We start from the raw sequence: 15,536 nt of genomic DNA, 5'->3' as shown, positions 1-15,536 counted from the left end.
TACAGAGAAGGTATTTCTTGTGTTAATGATTGTTTGATGGACTCATTACAATCTCAAGCTTTATACAAGAATTACATTTTCCCGCCACCCTCTGTTATACAATTAGTGGCAGCTGCAACCAATCTCCAATTCACCAACTGCGCTCTTTGAGTATTATTGACTCAGCTATCACACACATCACAGCTCACATAGCCACAACAATACTTTTACATGAATATCTCTGTTAAGGCTTGCTCCATATTCAGATACTGTTTGAACCAAATGGATCATAATTTGGATGAAGCCCCAGAGAGTGCATGACTGACCAACTCCCGCCTGAGGATCTTCCCTCCAGGAGATTTTGGAATAGAGTTGATAAAACCTACTCGCCTTATCTTCTTGTACGGTGCAACCTGCAAACAGAAATAATTAAATGATATTTACAGAGAATCCTCCTCAACAAAGCATATGTAATTGGTAATATCTACAAAGGCTCATTTATATTGGGTGTTTTACAGCCAAAGTGGGTCACTGAATTATATATTGGGAATTGTTATTCTTCTCGCATTGTAATTGGTAAATGCAACTTCATAGAACATGATTAACAGATCAATCACAAATCCATTATTAACTGATACAAGGACATCATGGTCAGAAAACAAAATTCACTTTTAAGCATATGAATCTTTAACTTCAAAATGCTACTTAAAAGTTTATATAAGTACTTAGAAACATGCCTTTTTTGCAATGAAATCCATAACTTGAGCCTCAGTGATACTGCTTCCAGGTTTTCTCACAACATAGGCCATGGGAATTTGTCCTGCCTCTTCATCAGGGTACCTGCTTCCAGATAACACAAAATGAGAGAACCTGTTCGCTCTTCAAAAGGAAACAAAATATGCATAACAGCAATGAAATTCCATAAACATGCTAATACACCATGAAAACTGCGACTAGTGCTCTTCCATATTCTTGGCCCCCCCAAACTATTGACCCACTGTATAACTAGTTTCCATGCTTTTGGCCCTCCATCTTATTGACTTTAAATATGGTAAAAAATCTTGCTATTATTTCTAACCATTCCCCAAGATAGGAAAATATGGATTACTCCCTAGATAATTATTAGTTAAAACTGTCATAACAAGCTCTCCAAAATTCAGAATTTACAGGTTTAGACAATTTTTATCTAATCCCACTAGGAAAACATTAAACGGTTTCAACAAGCAAATCATCTTTATTGGGATTCTCAACAGATGAATCTCTTTCACTTTAATCACATTTCAAGTTATTGAATTGGCTAAGAACATCTTGTCAATTTATTGATCCAGCAAAGGTGAAGCAAAAGCAAGAATGAAGGTAGCAAACAAAAAATGTGAAGAAACTGCACGTATGCCTCCTATGCTGTATATTGCCCAACAAATTCAGAGAACTACAGAAGAATCTATGCCTTAAGAGCAGTACTATACTACTAAACACTAACATTATTTTGTATTTTTCAATTGGGCCCTACACATATCAGTTTCTTGTATTTAGATAAATAATCTTCCTTCTTCACAAAGATGACAATATAAGGAGATATCCATGAAAGAAAACCTTGGTAAATAGACTAGTTGCATAGAACTGATAGAAGCGTGAGCAACTTCCTACCAAATTTTGCAAGGATACAGAAAACTATGAAATAGAAATAAAATGCAAGTATGATGTTTTCAGCATGTGCAGCAGATAAAATGGCTAGACACTCACGGAACCACAGCGGCATCAGCAATTTCAGGATTGGATTGTAACAGTTGTTCCAATTCAGCTGGAGGCACCTGCATGTTGGCAGAAATAAGATGAAACTGCAAAGTACTGAAATAATTTACAATCTTAATGTTTATTGCTAGTCAAAAATAGGCTTGAAAGTTTTGGGTGATTAAATCACCTGATATGCTTTGTATTTTATCAGTTCCTTTAACCTATCAACAACATAGAGGAAACCCTGAGAGTCAAAATAACAAAGATCCCCAGTCTTTAACCAACCCTCCGAATCCAAGGTTTCAGCAGTTGCCTTCTCATCTCCTACATAACCTGCACTAACACCACTAGAGCTCGTTATATATATATATATAAAGCAATCATCTAGAACACCAAAATATATGAGTGGAATGTTTAGGAAATCAAAGCATATAGTTCCAAGAAAGAAGATGCAAGACATCAAGTGGCCAGAAAAAGTATAAAGGGAAAAAGCAAGAAATCAGATTTTCCATACAATTAGTTCATAGTTATGGTATTTGACTTTTTAATTGGCATCTTTTAAAATAATCCTGTGCCATATACATGAACTTGAAACATACCAAGTTTGTTCTATGGAGAAGAAAAGGAGGCATCAAATTTTAAATCATCCTAAATAATATGAAATATCATATGGATGAGTCATGTTAGATTAGTTGGCCTAAACTGTAACAAGGATTGTGCAAATCTTGAGTTTTAGAACCAAATTCAAATCACAAAACAAAGAAACACCAACTCTTAAGTGATGGTCCAAGAAAAGTTACCACCTCAGCTATGGTAATTATCAGCAGGAGTGGCAAAGCAGAGTCTCCCTCACATCTCTCTTTGTAGTTAATGACAAAGCTAAACCCAATGCCATTGATTAAGATTAGTTTAAGGCTTTCACTCGTGTTGAGCACACCTCTTTGTGCAGTTAACACAAAAAAAAGGGGGCAACAGCAAGTCAACTATCAGTCATTACCTTTCATGACAGTTGGCCCCCGCAACCACAGCTCCCCTCTTTGGCCAGGAGGCAAGGCCTCTCCAGTTTCAGGATCAACAATCTTTGCTTCCATATTTTCGGCTAGGAGACCGACAGAACCATGCTTCTTGGATTCTTCAGGTCCTATCATCCTTGCCGCCCCACCTCCAGTCTCAGTCAACCCGTACCCCTACAATAAAGACCCAGTATTTCACAACTCGCCATTATTATTGACAATATTGTCAAAATGCAGGTTGTGGTATCATTGTCATGTCATAAAACGGAAGCAACCAAACTTGCAAAAATTAGGCTTAAGATCATTCCAATACCATTTTAATTTCAACATGGTGTCCAATAAACAAAGAATTAACCAAAAGCCACATGTATGCAACATAAATGATAGACCAACCTACAAACAAAAGTGGAGCTTCAGCTTTATTGCTCCGAAAACAAAGAAAAAGTGCCTGATTCAGTATTTTCTCCGTCCCATTAAAATAAACTTACTTTTTTTGTTTATTCTAAATAAATTGATTCCTTTATATGATATAAATAATTTAATTTTAATAAAACAATATGAGTAAAGAATATATTAATAAATAAATGACCATATTTTCTAAAAAGGCTCATCCTTTGCCCCGAAGGGAGCAGATTTCCAATCTTGACCTTGTAATACCAAATACCGGATTAGAAGAATCCCAAAAAAAAAAAAAGTCGTAAGAGGCCTACCTGGATAATATCCACCTGTGGGAATTTTTCCTTAAATCTATCGGCAATATCCTTCCCCAGAGGTGCACCGCCGCATCCCAGCAACAACAACGAGCTCAAATCATACTTTTTGGTCAATTCCGATTTCACAAACGCCACAATCAGCGGCGGTGAAACCGGCATGTAACTGACCTTGTACTTCTCCACGGCTCTCAACATTCCTTCAAAATCAAACCTTTCCATCAAGACCACCATCTCCCCCTTCGCAGCAGCTCTTATTAACATAAAGAATCCAAAAACGTGAAACATTGGCAGCGTAAAGAGCGATACTGGGTGAGGTTCAGGTTCATTCGGGTCTGCTGCCCGACTGTTATAATAAAACCCAGCGATTAAAACGATCAGGTTCCGGTGTGTCAAAGATACACCTTTTACTCTCCCGGTTGTTCCTGAGGAGTAGAGAATTGCAGCGGTGTCAGACTGTTTGACCTCAAGTCGGTTGACTCGGTCATGGGTGGTGGCATTTGATAGGGTCAACAGCAAGATGAACTCAGGCGAGTCGATGAGGATGGTTCCGAAGGGAAGAGAAGGGAGTTTATGTGCTGTTTGGGATGTAGCGAATGCAATTTTGGGTTTACAGAGTTGGATTTGGTGAGTAATCTCAGAGTTGGAAGCGAGTGGATTGGCGGGAGAGATAGTGACACCGAGAGAAAGGAGAGAGAAGTAGAGAACCGGGACGTGGACAGAAGGCGGACAGAGGATAAAAGCGACGTCGTTCGTAGAGAGAGAGAATTGAGTTTGGAGAGAGAGGGAGAGAAAGTGGGTCTGGCTGAGAAGTTGAGCGTAGGTAAGAGAAACGCCTGTATTAGAGTTGACGAGGAAAGTATCGATGGTTGGTTTGGTGGTGAAAGATTGAAGAAGAGAGAAAGCGTATTGGGTAATGGAAAGAGGTTCATTCGGTGGTGGTAGAGGGGTAAACTGTCTCAGGCTGTGAAAGGTTCTGGTTTCCCTACAAAAACCAGAGTTGGGATCAAAGGAATGGGTGGTAGTGTAACCGCCGGTAGTAGTTTCCGGTCCTTTTGCTGCCATTGATACGATTAAAAAGAAAAATAGACTGTGCGGTGACAGTGCGAGAGAAGAAAAGGTTGAACAGACAATATAATGGGAGTGTGTCGTTTTCGTGTATATTATGAGATGCACATGTGTCGTGTAGTAGAAAGTTGGGCCGTGTATATATGATTTTGACAGCAGAAGACGTTGATGTTTCAATTTTGCAACTGTTCTGAATTTTCACCGGATATGCTCCATTAAAAAAATGCAGTTTAAAATGTCATTTAATGCCAGGTGATGCTAAGGTGGCATTGAATACCAATATCCATACTAGCCTGATGCTGATGCGCATTAAATACTAATAATTTGCTGATATGGTGTTGAACACTCATATTGACATGGCATTAAAAATGATATTTTATTATATAATAATGGAAATAAGGTGGTAAAAAAAGTTGTGATTTTTTACAAAAGAGAATGAATTGTAGAGTTGTGGAGTAGTGGAAAAAAAAGAAGGTTTCTGTATATCAGCTTCAATCTGAGCGATTTACTTCTTAAGACGCCGAATCTCAGCTATAGATAAATCATATTATTCTTCAAGCCTCTTAAGCAGAGCCTGGAAATGTAATTATAATTTTTTTTTTCTGAAATTGATTTATAGTTTATCACGCGAAGCCTTTTTTTTTTTTTTAAGGAAAACAAAAGATGGGATAAATTTTGAATGAAAGATTGAAGAAGATGATCCTCCTTGTACAATGCAAGAGGTGGCTTTAACATTGAATTGAAGTTTGATGATCAAATCATCTACGAGCAGCAAGAATTTACGCATATTCTTCAAGTAATCATAAAAGTATTTTTGCCTACCAACTCCACCTTGTGTTATTTAGCATATATAATCTTTAAAGCGCCTGTATCAAATAATTTATAACCGGTAAATGCTTTGATTTACATAAAAAAAATAAATTTAATTATAATAAATTTTAAATTTTTGTGTAAATACTTTATTTTAATTTATTGAATGAAAATTTAAAAAATAATTCATTCTATGAAAAATAAAATAATAGTAAAAATACTTATCATTAATTTATTATTTAAATGTTTTAGTGAATAAATTTGTTAACGTCTTGACATAATTTTTCTTCAAATAATTTATATTTAATTTATTATTAATTGTTATCACGACCCAACTTATGGGCCGAACCGGCACTAGGACCTGGATCACCCTAAAGCCCCCGAGGTCCGTAGTAAACCTAACAATTCCTCAACCCAACTCTAAGGCCCATTTGAGCCCAATTTCAAGAATTCAACCGGACAGAGTCCGGCCATAAAATGAACCATTTAACGGAGAGTTTTTTACTCGTCCGACCTGTAAACACAATATATATAATAAATTGGGGAGCTCAGCTCACCCTCCACATAATCAAAATGTCATAACTCAAATAGGAGCTCAGCTCCCTCATCCAATCCCATCATGCATACAGTTAATAATTTTACAGGTCCAACATAACTTTTATAATACAGGCCCAAAATAAAAATAAGTGCTTCTAACACATGCGGAATCTAAAATTTAACTCAATTGTACAAAATACATTAAACACTATTAATGGACCTGCGAAGAAGAAGAGCAGGTTAGCCACAACAAATAATCCTCCTGTAGCCTGGAAAAATAGATGAACAGGAGTGAGCGTTCAACTCAGAGAGTAAAATATCAATTTTAATCATAATTTCTATAACTATCTAAAACTAATCCACTCTGTGGAGTGAAATGCAACATCGTCATAATTTCATATCATAACAGCAAAAAGGCAATTTGAAGCATTCACACACCTAATACTGTCAAGCAATACATATATGGAAGCTGATCTCCTATACAGCCCTCTTAATCCAACCTCTGCCAGCGAGTGTCTCTCAAGCCAGACTTTCACTTAATAAACCAAATGCCGGATCCCAGCGAGTGTCTCTCAAGCCGTGTCTATCCCGAATGACTGGGTTCCAGCGAGTATCTCTCAAGCCATGTCTATTTGTCCTGTCTATATCCAATACCATACCACACGCACGCCACGCACACACACTGCTCCAAATTACCATAAACAACATCTATGGCACTTCAACAATTATGAATGCAATATAAAACGTGCCTAGTGTTTAACTATATAGATACATATTTATAAGTGATGCATAGACATGCTTGAATATATAATAATATCGAAATTACAATTAAAATTAATATTTTACTCATAAACTTGAACTGAGATCACTGCGGCGGCTGAGCGAAGGAGGAAGGCTGTCTCGGCTCACCTAACAATTTCATTACAATTATTTAATATATTTGATTTAATATAAGTTTAAAAAAGACCAAAAACACCCTAAGTTGTGCTGAAAATCCGACAGAGTCTCTCCTATACCTATGACCTACCTAACCTGCAAGATGGTTCAAATAATACTTTTAAACTCAACCATTATCTCATCATCATTATATGGCCTCTCTTGGTCCCTCCAAACCAAATAATAATCACAACATCAGACAACTCAATTATAAGACTTCAAAACTAATATTTTTCAAAAACTATCCAAACTAACTTTAAAAATTCTATAAACCTGCCCCGCGGTCTTTAACAATATTATAAGGCTATTGCAATAGGAATCGTAATTTTCTTATCATCCATGAATATTTTATAAATTTTATTCTAACCCAGTACAAGGCAAAAATTGAGTAATGAAGAGTTCGAGTTTACCTATGCCAAATCTAACAACTGGAACGCATCCAAAACGTCTGAAAATGGTGGGATAACCTATAAGCTTAACCCGATTCTAAATGGTTCCAGCAGCTTATCTGCTTAGCCCGAAATTACAGATCTCCACGAAATGAAAGTACATACGAGAAGTCCACAATACCAGGATTAAAATTATATATATATATATATATATATATATATATATATATATATATATATATATATATATATAATAATTATTTGAAAATTAGGGATGTTACATTATTCCCCCCTTATAGAAAATTCTTCCTCGAATTTTACACAAGGCGGAACAATGACACATAGTTGCATATCAAACTTATGAGTACTTGCTGTGCATATCCCGCTCTAATTTTCAAGTGCATTCCTCCATAGATTAACTCCTCCACAAGACTAACCATAGGGATTTGCCTTGACCAAAGTTGTCTCTTCTGATAGTCTACTATGACTACTATTTGCTCCTTAAAGATCAAATTCTCATTTAACTCCATTGTGTCTAGCCGCAGCACATGAGATGGATCAGGAACATACTTTCTAAGCATGAAAATGTAGAATACTGGGTAGACATGAGAAAGGTTTGGTGGCAACTCTAACTAATAGGCAACTGCTCTCACTCTGTCTATGATCTTAAAAGGTCCTGTATAACGAAATGCCAATTTGCCTTTTCTTTCCAAATCTCATAACCCTTTTCATAGGATAAACCTTCAAGAACATGGTCACCCATTGCAAATTTTACATCTTTCCGCCTTGGATCTGCATGGATGGTTAAAAATTTTTATGTCTATATACCCCTGTCGTAGTATGCCAACTACCATCCTCCTTCTGAGTCTAAACCATCACATCTGACTACTCGTTTACCCCTCTTTTTTTTTTTGTCATCTCTACTACTCATTATAACTCCACTACTCTCGACTTGATATCTGATAATTTTAATCAACTTTGGTGCTTACCTCACTTTTATTACCCCCTAACGTGTCTCTTGGTGACTTCAGTCCTAATTCATTTGTTTCAATAATCTCTGTTTCTTAAAAACATGACTTATGTTCCTTACCCTATAGTATCCTATGAAATGCCTTCCTATAACACCTATCATATACATCTCGTTCGAAACCTTTACTTGTCCTATGACCTTAATGGTCAATTCCTATAAATCTTTTCACTCCCATGATACTTCAAATTTTCAATCTCTTTTGTGTCATTACTAAGGTCCTTAGACCAGCTCTTGTCCATCTTATGTAACTAGTTATATAGAGCTCCATCCAAGCGTCAAGCATACCCTACACCCCTTATCAATATTGGAAAGTGAACTGGGTCTCTTCTCTTATAGGATAAATGTATTTGTATTTTCTGACAACCCAGTTAATGCAACTTTATCGTTTCCCACTCCTTCACTGGAATTGAAGTATCTAGACTTCTTCTTAAAGCTTCTTAGTATGTGGCCTACTTCTGACACATTGGCACTCAGATCGAGGCTCTACTACTCTTTTAATCTATCATCTCATAATAACTTGTTTCAAACATCTAGTGTGTTCCTAGCATACCTATTCCTTCTTATCCTCATCATTATAACTAGCTCTACTAAGCTTTCTTCCTATCCTTTAGATCTTATCCACTTTCTTTTCCTATTTCTTCTATCGTTGATATCTTTTCAACATGCTGTACTCATTCCTTAATCTTAGTCCTATCTCACCCTTACACCTTTTCCTTCAAGGATGTCCATCCCATCATCAACTTTAACTTTCTTTTTCTTTTTTTTTTTCTTAGTCTTATCTTGATTACTAGTTCCATTACTTCAAGAATTCTAACTTTACAATTGACTCCTACTAGCATATTCTTCATATTATGTAACACTTGTAATTAACTATAGAAAATTCTTTTTGCATCCCCTTTTCCAACTTACCTATCAGAACATTATCATTCCCTACCAGCCTTAGTAAGGAATTGCTCATCCTGGATAGATAGGAGCCCCAAAAATTATAAGTTCCATTTGAACTAACACGGTTGTGGGAAATATGTGCCATGCCTTAATTCTGAACAAGATACTTCATGTGTTCATTCTCCTTAATATAATCACATACACTGCCTATAGCTTTCCAAACTTCAGCATCAACTTTTCCCATTAGCAACAATTTCATTCGCTGTAACTCATTAGCAAATAGCACTTCCTCCAGCTTATAGTTCAAAAGGGTTGTAAGCCTTAGTAACTAGCTCGATTTAACTTCTGTCACCTCTGTGATCATTCTTTCATACTTAACATTAGGTACACCATTATCGTCATTTTCGCCTCAAAAGATTGGATATGTACTAACGCCCTTCAAATTTTCAATTAATTGGGTCACTTTGACATGACCTCTCTTCTTAACATAATCTCCTATAATCGAAACACGAGCCAATTTGAAAAGAATAAGAAATGTTCTCCCACCATTTATAGTATACCATTGTTTGATAAACAAGATTTAGCTCATACCCCTTAGTCTCCCTTTTTAGTTTCATTATTTCTTTGTAATTATTGTGCATTATTACAAGATATCAGTTGTATCTACCATTTGTTATATTGTTGTCCTGCCTAACATATCATCTTAGAATTTACTATTTTCTTTTTACTCTCCATTTATCTTTCATACTTGTAATTATTTGTCCAATGCTCTTTATACTTCGTTATATTCTAGAAGATAAAAGCACTCACAGATTCTTTCAGATCTACTCCAATCTTACCAACAATCACTCCTCTAATCCATATACTTCTCAATATCTGATAATTACACCTATACCTATCTTGTCCTATTATGACCGTTATTAGCGTTCTGCTACATATTATCATACTATTATTTATTTATTTCTTTATTTATTATTATTCTTTTTTTTTTACATAATTATTCTATCGATCACACTGAAAATATATGTCTAACTCTAATTTTTAACTCTAGGTCTCACCACTCTAAATTTTAATATCAAGCCTCTGTGACATTATCCCTCATTTTGCATATTTATATCCTTTATATTGACTTTTATCCAACTTACTCCTATTGATCTTGCTTCTTTATCTGACAATATAATTCAAGTTACCACAGCACGCTCAATAGTTACTACCTACTTTGGTCGCACACCTCACCTAATTTCCATTATATTGTCAACAACTAAAAGGGTTATTATGTTATTGCCCCATTATCCTACCTTGGGGGTAGAAAACAAGTAAGGTCTAATCCAGATCCTGTAACTCTAAGCTTTAGGCTCAGGCTCCTAACACTACATCAATTATGACCTGCTCTAAGTCCTATACTTCTAGGTTCCATAACTTAACAATGTTCTTCCTAATGCCATCCTTTTCTATGCTTTTTATCCTTTTTTTTTTTTATCTCATTTACCCTTCTTAGAACCACATTCACCTCCGTATTTTGGCTCTATTCTTCCTAATCTTATCCTAATCTATTTTTTCAATTTATTCTTTAGCCAACTCTTTTTATCTTACCCAAATCCGAACTTTCACTATTCCATCCTTTAGCTCTATTTTCTTCTTGAACCTGATTGTCATATCAAAAACTTATACCTTTCCACTATCCCTACCACATTATCTATACCTCAATGAATTGATCCTCTAACTACCCTAGCTAGACTTCTACTGGCATTCAGGCTATCTCTCCTATTGCATTTGAATCGCACTCCATCTATATATACATATATATATATATATATACATATATATATATATATATATATACACATATATATACATATATATATTTTACTTTATTTGGAGTATACTTTAGTCTTAAACATTAAGAAGCTAAGGATGAACTTAGGGAATAACAGTCATACTTCTCCTGCATGATCTCTATTCTTACTTTTGTGGACTACATACTACCCCCTACTACTTTAGGGAGGGGATCTGTAGCAACTCTAATTTTTCATATCCATTTAATTAGTTGAAACTTAAAATAGTAGGTATCCAAACCCGTCATTCAATTTAAAGGCTTACATACATCTTGATCTTAATATTATAATTCCTACATGGAACTTGTACCCTCTCCAGAACACCTGAGCTAACAACTCTCTATCTCACGCTACAATCCCATCTGGGACACTACTCCATAAGTCATCATTATCAGTAATAACCTTCGATTCCTTCTGAAAAGATAGAACTATACCCTAAGTTACTGTAACAAAGGTACTACATTTATCACCTTGCCAAAACAATGTTAAATTAATGACTCTCTTATCATATCATAGATCTGTAAATCATCAATTCATAGTTCCAACCTTCCCTAGGTATTAGGGTTGTACTTTACACCTTGCTGATACACACAAGATATACTATTCTCACTAAGCTCTAAGCAAAATGTCTGTCGTACTGCAAAAATCATCCAAAATTCCATACCAAAGACCAGATGGTCTCACTCTATAGATGTCACCTTTACTTTGCAACTAATTTGCAACCTCTAGTCTGATGGCAACTCTTGATGTAACTCAAGCTCATGCTAGGGTAACCGAGTTACTGACTCTAGTTACCACCCAACTGTGACCTTTCGATATTCTAGCTCTAGATCCCTAACCAAGAGTTCCCAACTCCTATGTAGCTATAGAATTATGTTTTGGCATAATTGTACCAAAACAGAGGCCATCCGCAAACACCTTCATTATGGAGCACCACGGGAATGCACACAGCTCTACACAATAATGTCATGTCGGTACTATAATCTGTAGCTTACAGAGCAGACATCGAGAACATTGTATAGTTACTAAGATACGTCCTGACAGATTAAGTCTCCTAATCCCTTATCTCTCTTGAATATACTATTATCACAAACTTACTCTGACTGGGTCATCCACTGACGACTGCCAGCAGTGGTATCCTCACCTTTATAACTCACCTTTATGTACTTGTGCCTTGCACCAGATAGGCACAACACTTAGACACATACTGATAGAAATATAGTGTTTCTTGGAGAACGTATTTCCATGGCAGACCTCAATATGTCTGCTAACTCTATTTCACACTTCTATGTACTTCACAAAACTGAGGTGCTAAACTGAAGCACTCTTATATTAACCGAGGAATAATGCAGAATCTAGAAATGAAGAATTACAGAAAAAAGAGGAAACAAAACCCTATACTCCACATGTGACAACTCTAGGTGCACACTTTCCCATGAATCTAAAGCCTAAGCTCTGATACCACTTTTGTCACGACCCAACCTAGGGGCCGAACTGGCACTAAGACCTAGGCCAGCGTAAAGCCCTCGAGGACCGTAGTAAGCCTAACTATTCCTCAACCCAACTCTAAGGCCCATTTGGGCTCAATTTCAAGAATTCAACCGGACAGAGTTTGGCTATAAAATGGACTATTTAACGGAGAGTTTTTGACTCTTCTGACCTGTAAACACAATATATATAACAAATTGGGGAGCTCAGCTCACTCTCCACATAATCAAAATGTCATAACTCAAATAGGAGCTCAGCGCCCTCATCCAATCCCATAATGCATACAGTTAATAATTTTACAAGTTCAATATAACTTTTATAATACAGGCCCAAAATAAAAATAAGTGCTTTTAACACATGCGGAATCTAAAATTTAACTCAATTATACAAAATATATCAAATACTATTAATGGACTTGTGAAGAAGAAGAGCATGTTAGCCACAACAAATAATCCTCCTGTAGCCTGGGAAAATAGATGAACATGAGTGGACGTTCAACTCAGAGAGTAAAATACTAATTTTAATCATAATCTCTATAATTATCTAAAACTAATGCACCCTATAGAGTGAAATGCAACATCGTCATAATTTTCCTATCATAACAGCAAAAAGGCAATTTGGAGCACTCACACACCCAACACTGTCAAGCAATACATATATGGGAGCTAATTCCTTATACAGCCCTCTTAATCCAACTTCTGTCAGCGATTGTCTCTCAAGCCGAACTTTCACTTGATAAACCAAATGCGAGGTCCCAGCTAGTGTCTCTCAAGCTGTGTCTACCTCGAAAGACCGAGTCCCAGCGAGTGTCTCTCAAGCCGTGTCTATCCGTTCTGTCCATATCTAATACCATACCACATGCACGCCACGCACACACACTGCTCTAAATTACCACAAACAACATCCATGGCACTTCAACAATTATGAATGCAATATAAAATGTGCTTAGTGTTTAACTACATAGATACATATTTATAAGTGATGCATGGGCATGCTTAAACATATAATAATATCGAAATTACAATTAAAATTAATATTTTACTCATAAACTTAAACCAAGGTCACTGCGGCGGTTGGGCGGAGGAGGAAGGCTGTCTCGGCTCACCTGACAATTTCATTGTAATTATTTAATATATTTGACTCAATACAAATTTAGAAAAGATCAAAAACACCCTAAGTTGTGCTGAAAAATCAGTAGAGTCTCCCCTATATCTATGACCTACCTAACATACAAAATGATTCAAATAACACTTCTAAACTCAACCCATATCTCATCATCATTATATGGCCCCTACTGGGTCCTCCAAATCAAGCAATAATCATAACATCAGACAACTCAATTATAAGATTTTAAAACTAATATTTTTCAAAAACTATCCAAACTAACTTTAAAAATTCTATAAACCTGCCCCGCGGTCTTTAACAATATTATAAGGCTATTACAATGAGAATCGTAATTTTCTTATCATCCACAAATATTTTATAAATTTTATTCTAATTCAGTACAAGGCAAAAATTGAGTAATGTAGAGTTCGAGTTTACCTATGCCAAATCAAATCGAAAATAGTGCTAACAATCCACAATCAAATTAAATAAAATGGTTTCAAATCTTATTTGTTACAATCGATTATTTCCACGAAATGAAAGTACATACGCGAAGTTCACAATATCAAGATTAGAATAATATATATATATATATATATATATATATATATATTAGGGATGTTACAATTGTAATGCGTATAATTATATTGTAAAGATTTCAAATTTATATATAAAAAAAACTTAAGCAATAAGTCATGCTCTTTATCTTAAGAATTGATTAAAAATAGTTACAACAAATTATCTTAACTTTGGAATAGTCTTTAATTTGTGCATTTATCATATATAATATGAATTAGAAAATCCAAAAATAAACATATTTAAGATTGATTAAGCAAATCTTTGTTAAATATTTTATTCTTGATATCATTTTCAACATATAATAGTAATAATAATAATAATAATAATAATAATAATAATAATAATAATAATAATATAAATTAAATAACAAAAAAGAGAAGACCAATTCCAAATATGTAAGATTTTTTTTAGAACCATTTAATAAGTGAGAAATTTAACAAATAAAAAAAGGTGGAAAATCAGAGTTTTGACGTTAATTCATGAATCTCTTTAAATATAGTATGTTTTTATTATTTTTAAAAGTAAATCAGAATTTAGTATTTTTTTTTAATCTATTTGTAATAGTTAATGTGTTTATTTATCTGTAAAATAATAAAAAAGTTCATTTAATATATTTTTTTAATTTAAAAAACTTATTTATTTTTTTTTCAAAATTTAAAAAATTTATTTAAATCTAAAAATATTTTAAAAACTTATATAACATTTTAGTTCAAAATAAACCTTTTGCCTATATTAATTACATTTTCAAGTGGTGCTTGAGCTGCCAAGGATAGACCCATCATGTTCTCTAACTTTCAAACTGATGCAGCTTTCTTTTTTTTTTTTTGCATCAGAAATAGTTTCACAAGGAGATGGGCACTGATGCAGCTCAGTTGATGATCAGAAAATTGCAGACTACATATCCTGTAAGATCACTTTCTTTTCCTTTTTGTGTTAGGGTTGTAAAAGTATTTATGCAATTGGTCAAGGAGCTAATTAAAATATTACCAATGATGAAATTTTGAATTGCTTTGCTTAATTCTGGAACATTCTTGCATTCAGATCATCAGATTATATGGCAGCTACTAAAAAGGTTTACCTTTTTTTTTTTTATAAATTAATTCTCTTACATATGCAACGAGTGGATTCGTATTTGGAGTAAGGTTGGGTTTCCACATCCTCTTCCCATAAACAAAATCTTAATCTTAAATTAATTAGAATTAATTATATAATTTTTTTTAATCTTTTAGTTATATTTAGAATTAATTCTGTATCATTAATTGTAAAAATTAAAAAAATAGATAAAATGATGAAAATATATTACAGAAGACATTAATTATAATATAGCGAGAAAAAAAAAAAGTAATTCTAGTTCATTATAATTTATCTATTGCGGGTAAGCGTATAAATTTCTGAAAGATTAAGGGGACAGAAAAAATTAAGTGAAAAGAAGGGGTTAC

General features: G+C 34.5%; 1 protein-coding gene across 1 annotated transcript; it reads right to left on the bottom strand.

Annotated features, from left to right (window-relative positions):
* LOC110667560 (4-coumarate--CoA ligase-like 9) lies at positions 1–4,614 on the bottom strand. The gene is made up of 6 exons (XM_021828449.2): positions 3,437–4,614; positions 2,711–2,900; positions 1,901–2,046; positions 1,723–1,790; positions 717–819; positions 1–392 (listed from the first exon to the last, which is right to left on the bottom strand). The coding sequence occupies exons 1-6, from the start codon at positions 4,499–4,501 to the stop codon at positions 267–269; spliced, it is 1,698 nt and encodes a 565-aa protein (XP_021684141.2). The 5' UTR covers positions 4,502–4,614; the 3' UTR covers positions 1–266.
* Between the last annotated feature and the right edge of the window lie 10,922 nt (positions 4,615–15,536).

This window comes from Hevea brasiliensis, chromosome 17, assembly GCF_030052815.1.
Source record: "Hevea brasiliensis isolate MT/VB/25A 57/8 chromosome 17, ASM3005281v1, whole genome shotgun sequence".
Classification (NCBI taxonomy): Eukaryota; Viridiplantae; Streptophyta; class Magnoliopsida; order Malpighiales; family Euphorbiaceae; genus Hevea; species Hevea brasiliensis.
This window is presented reverse-complemented; position numbering and strand designations above follow the sequence as displayed.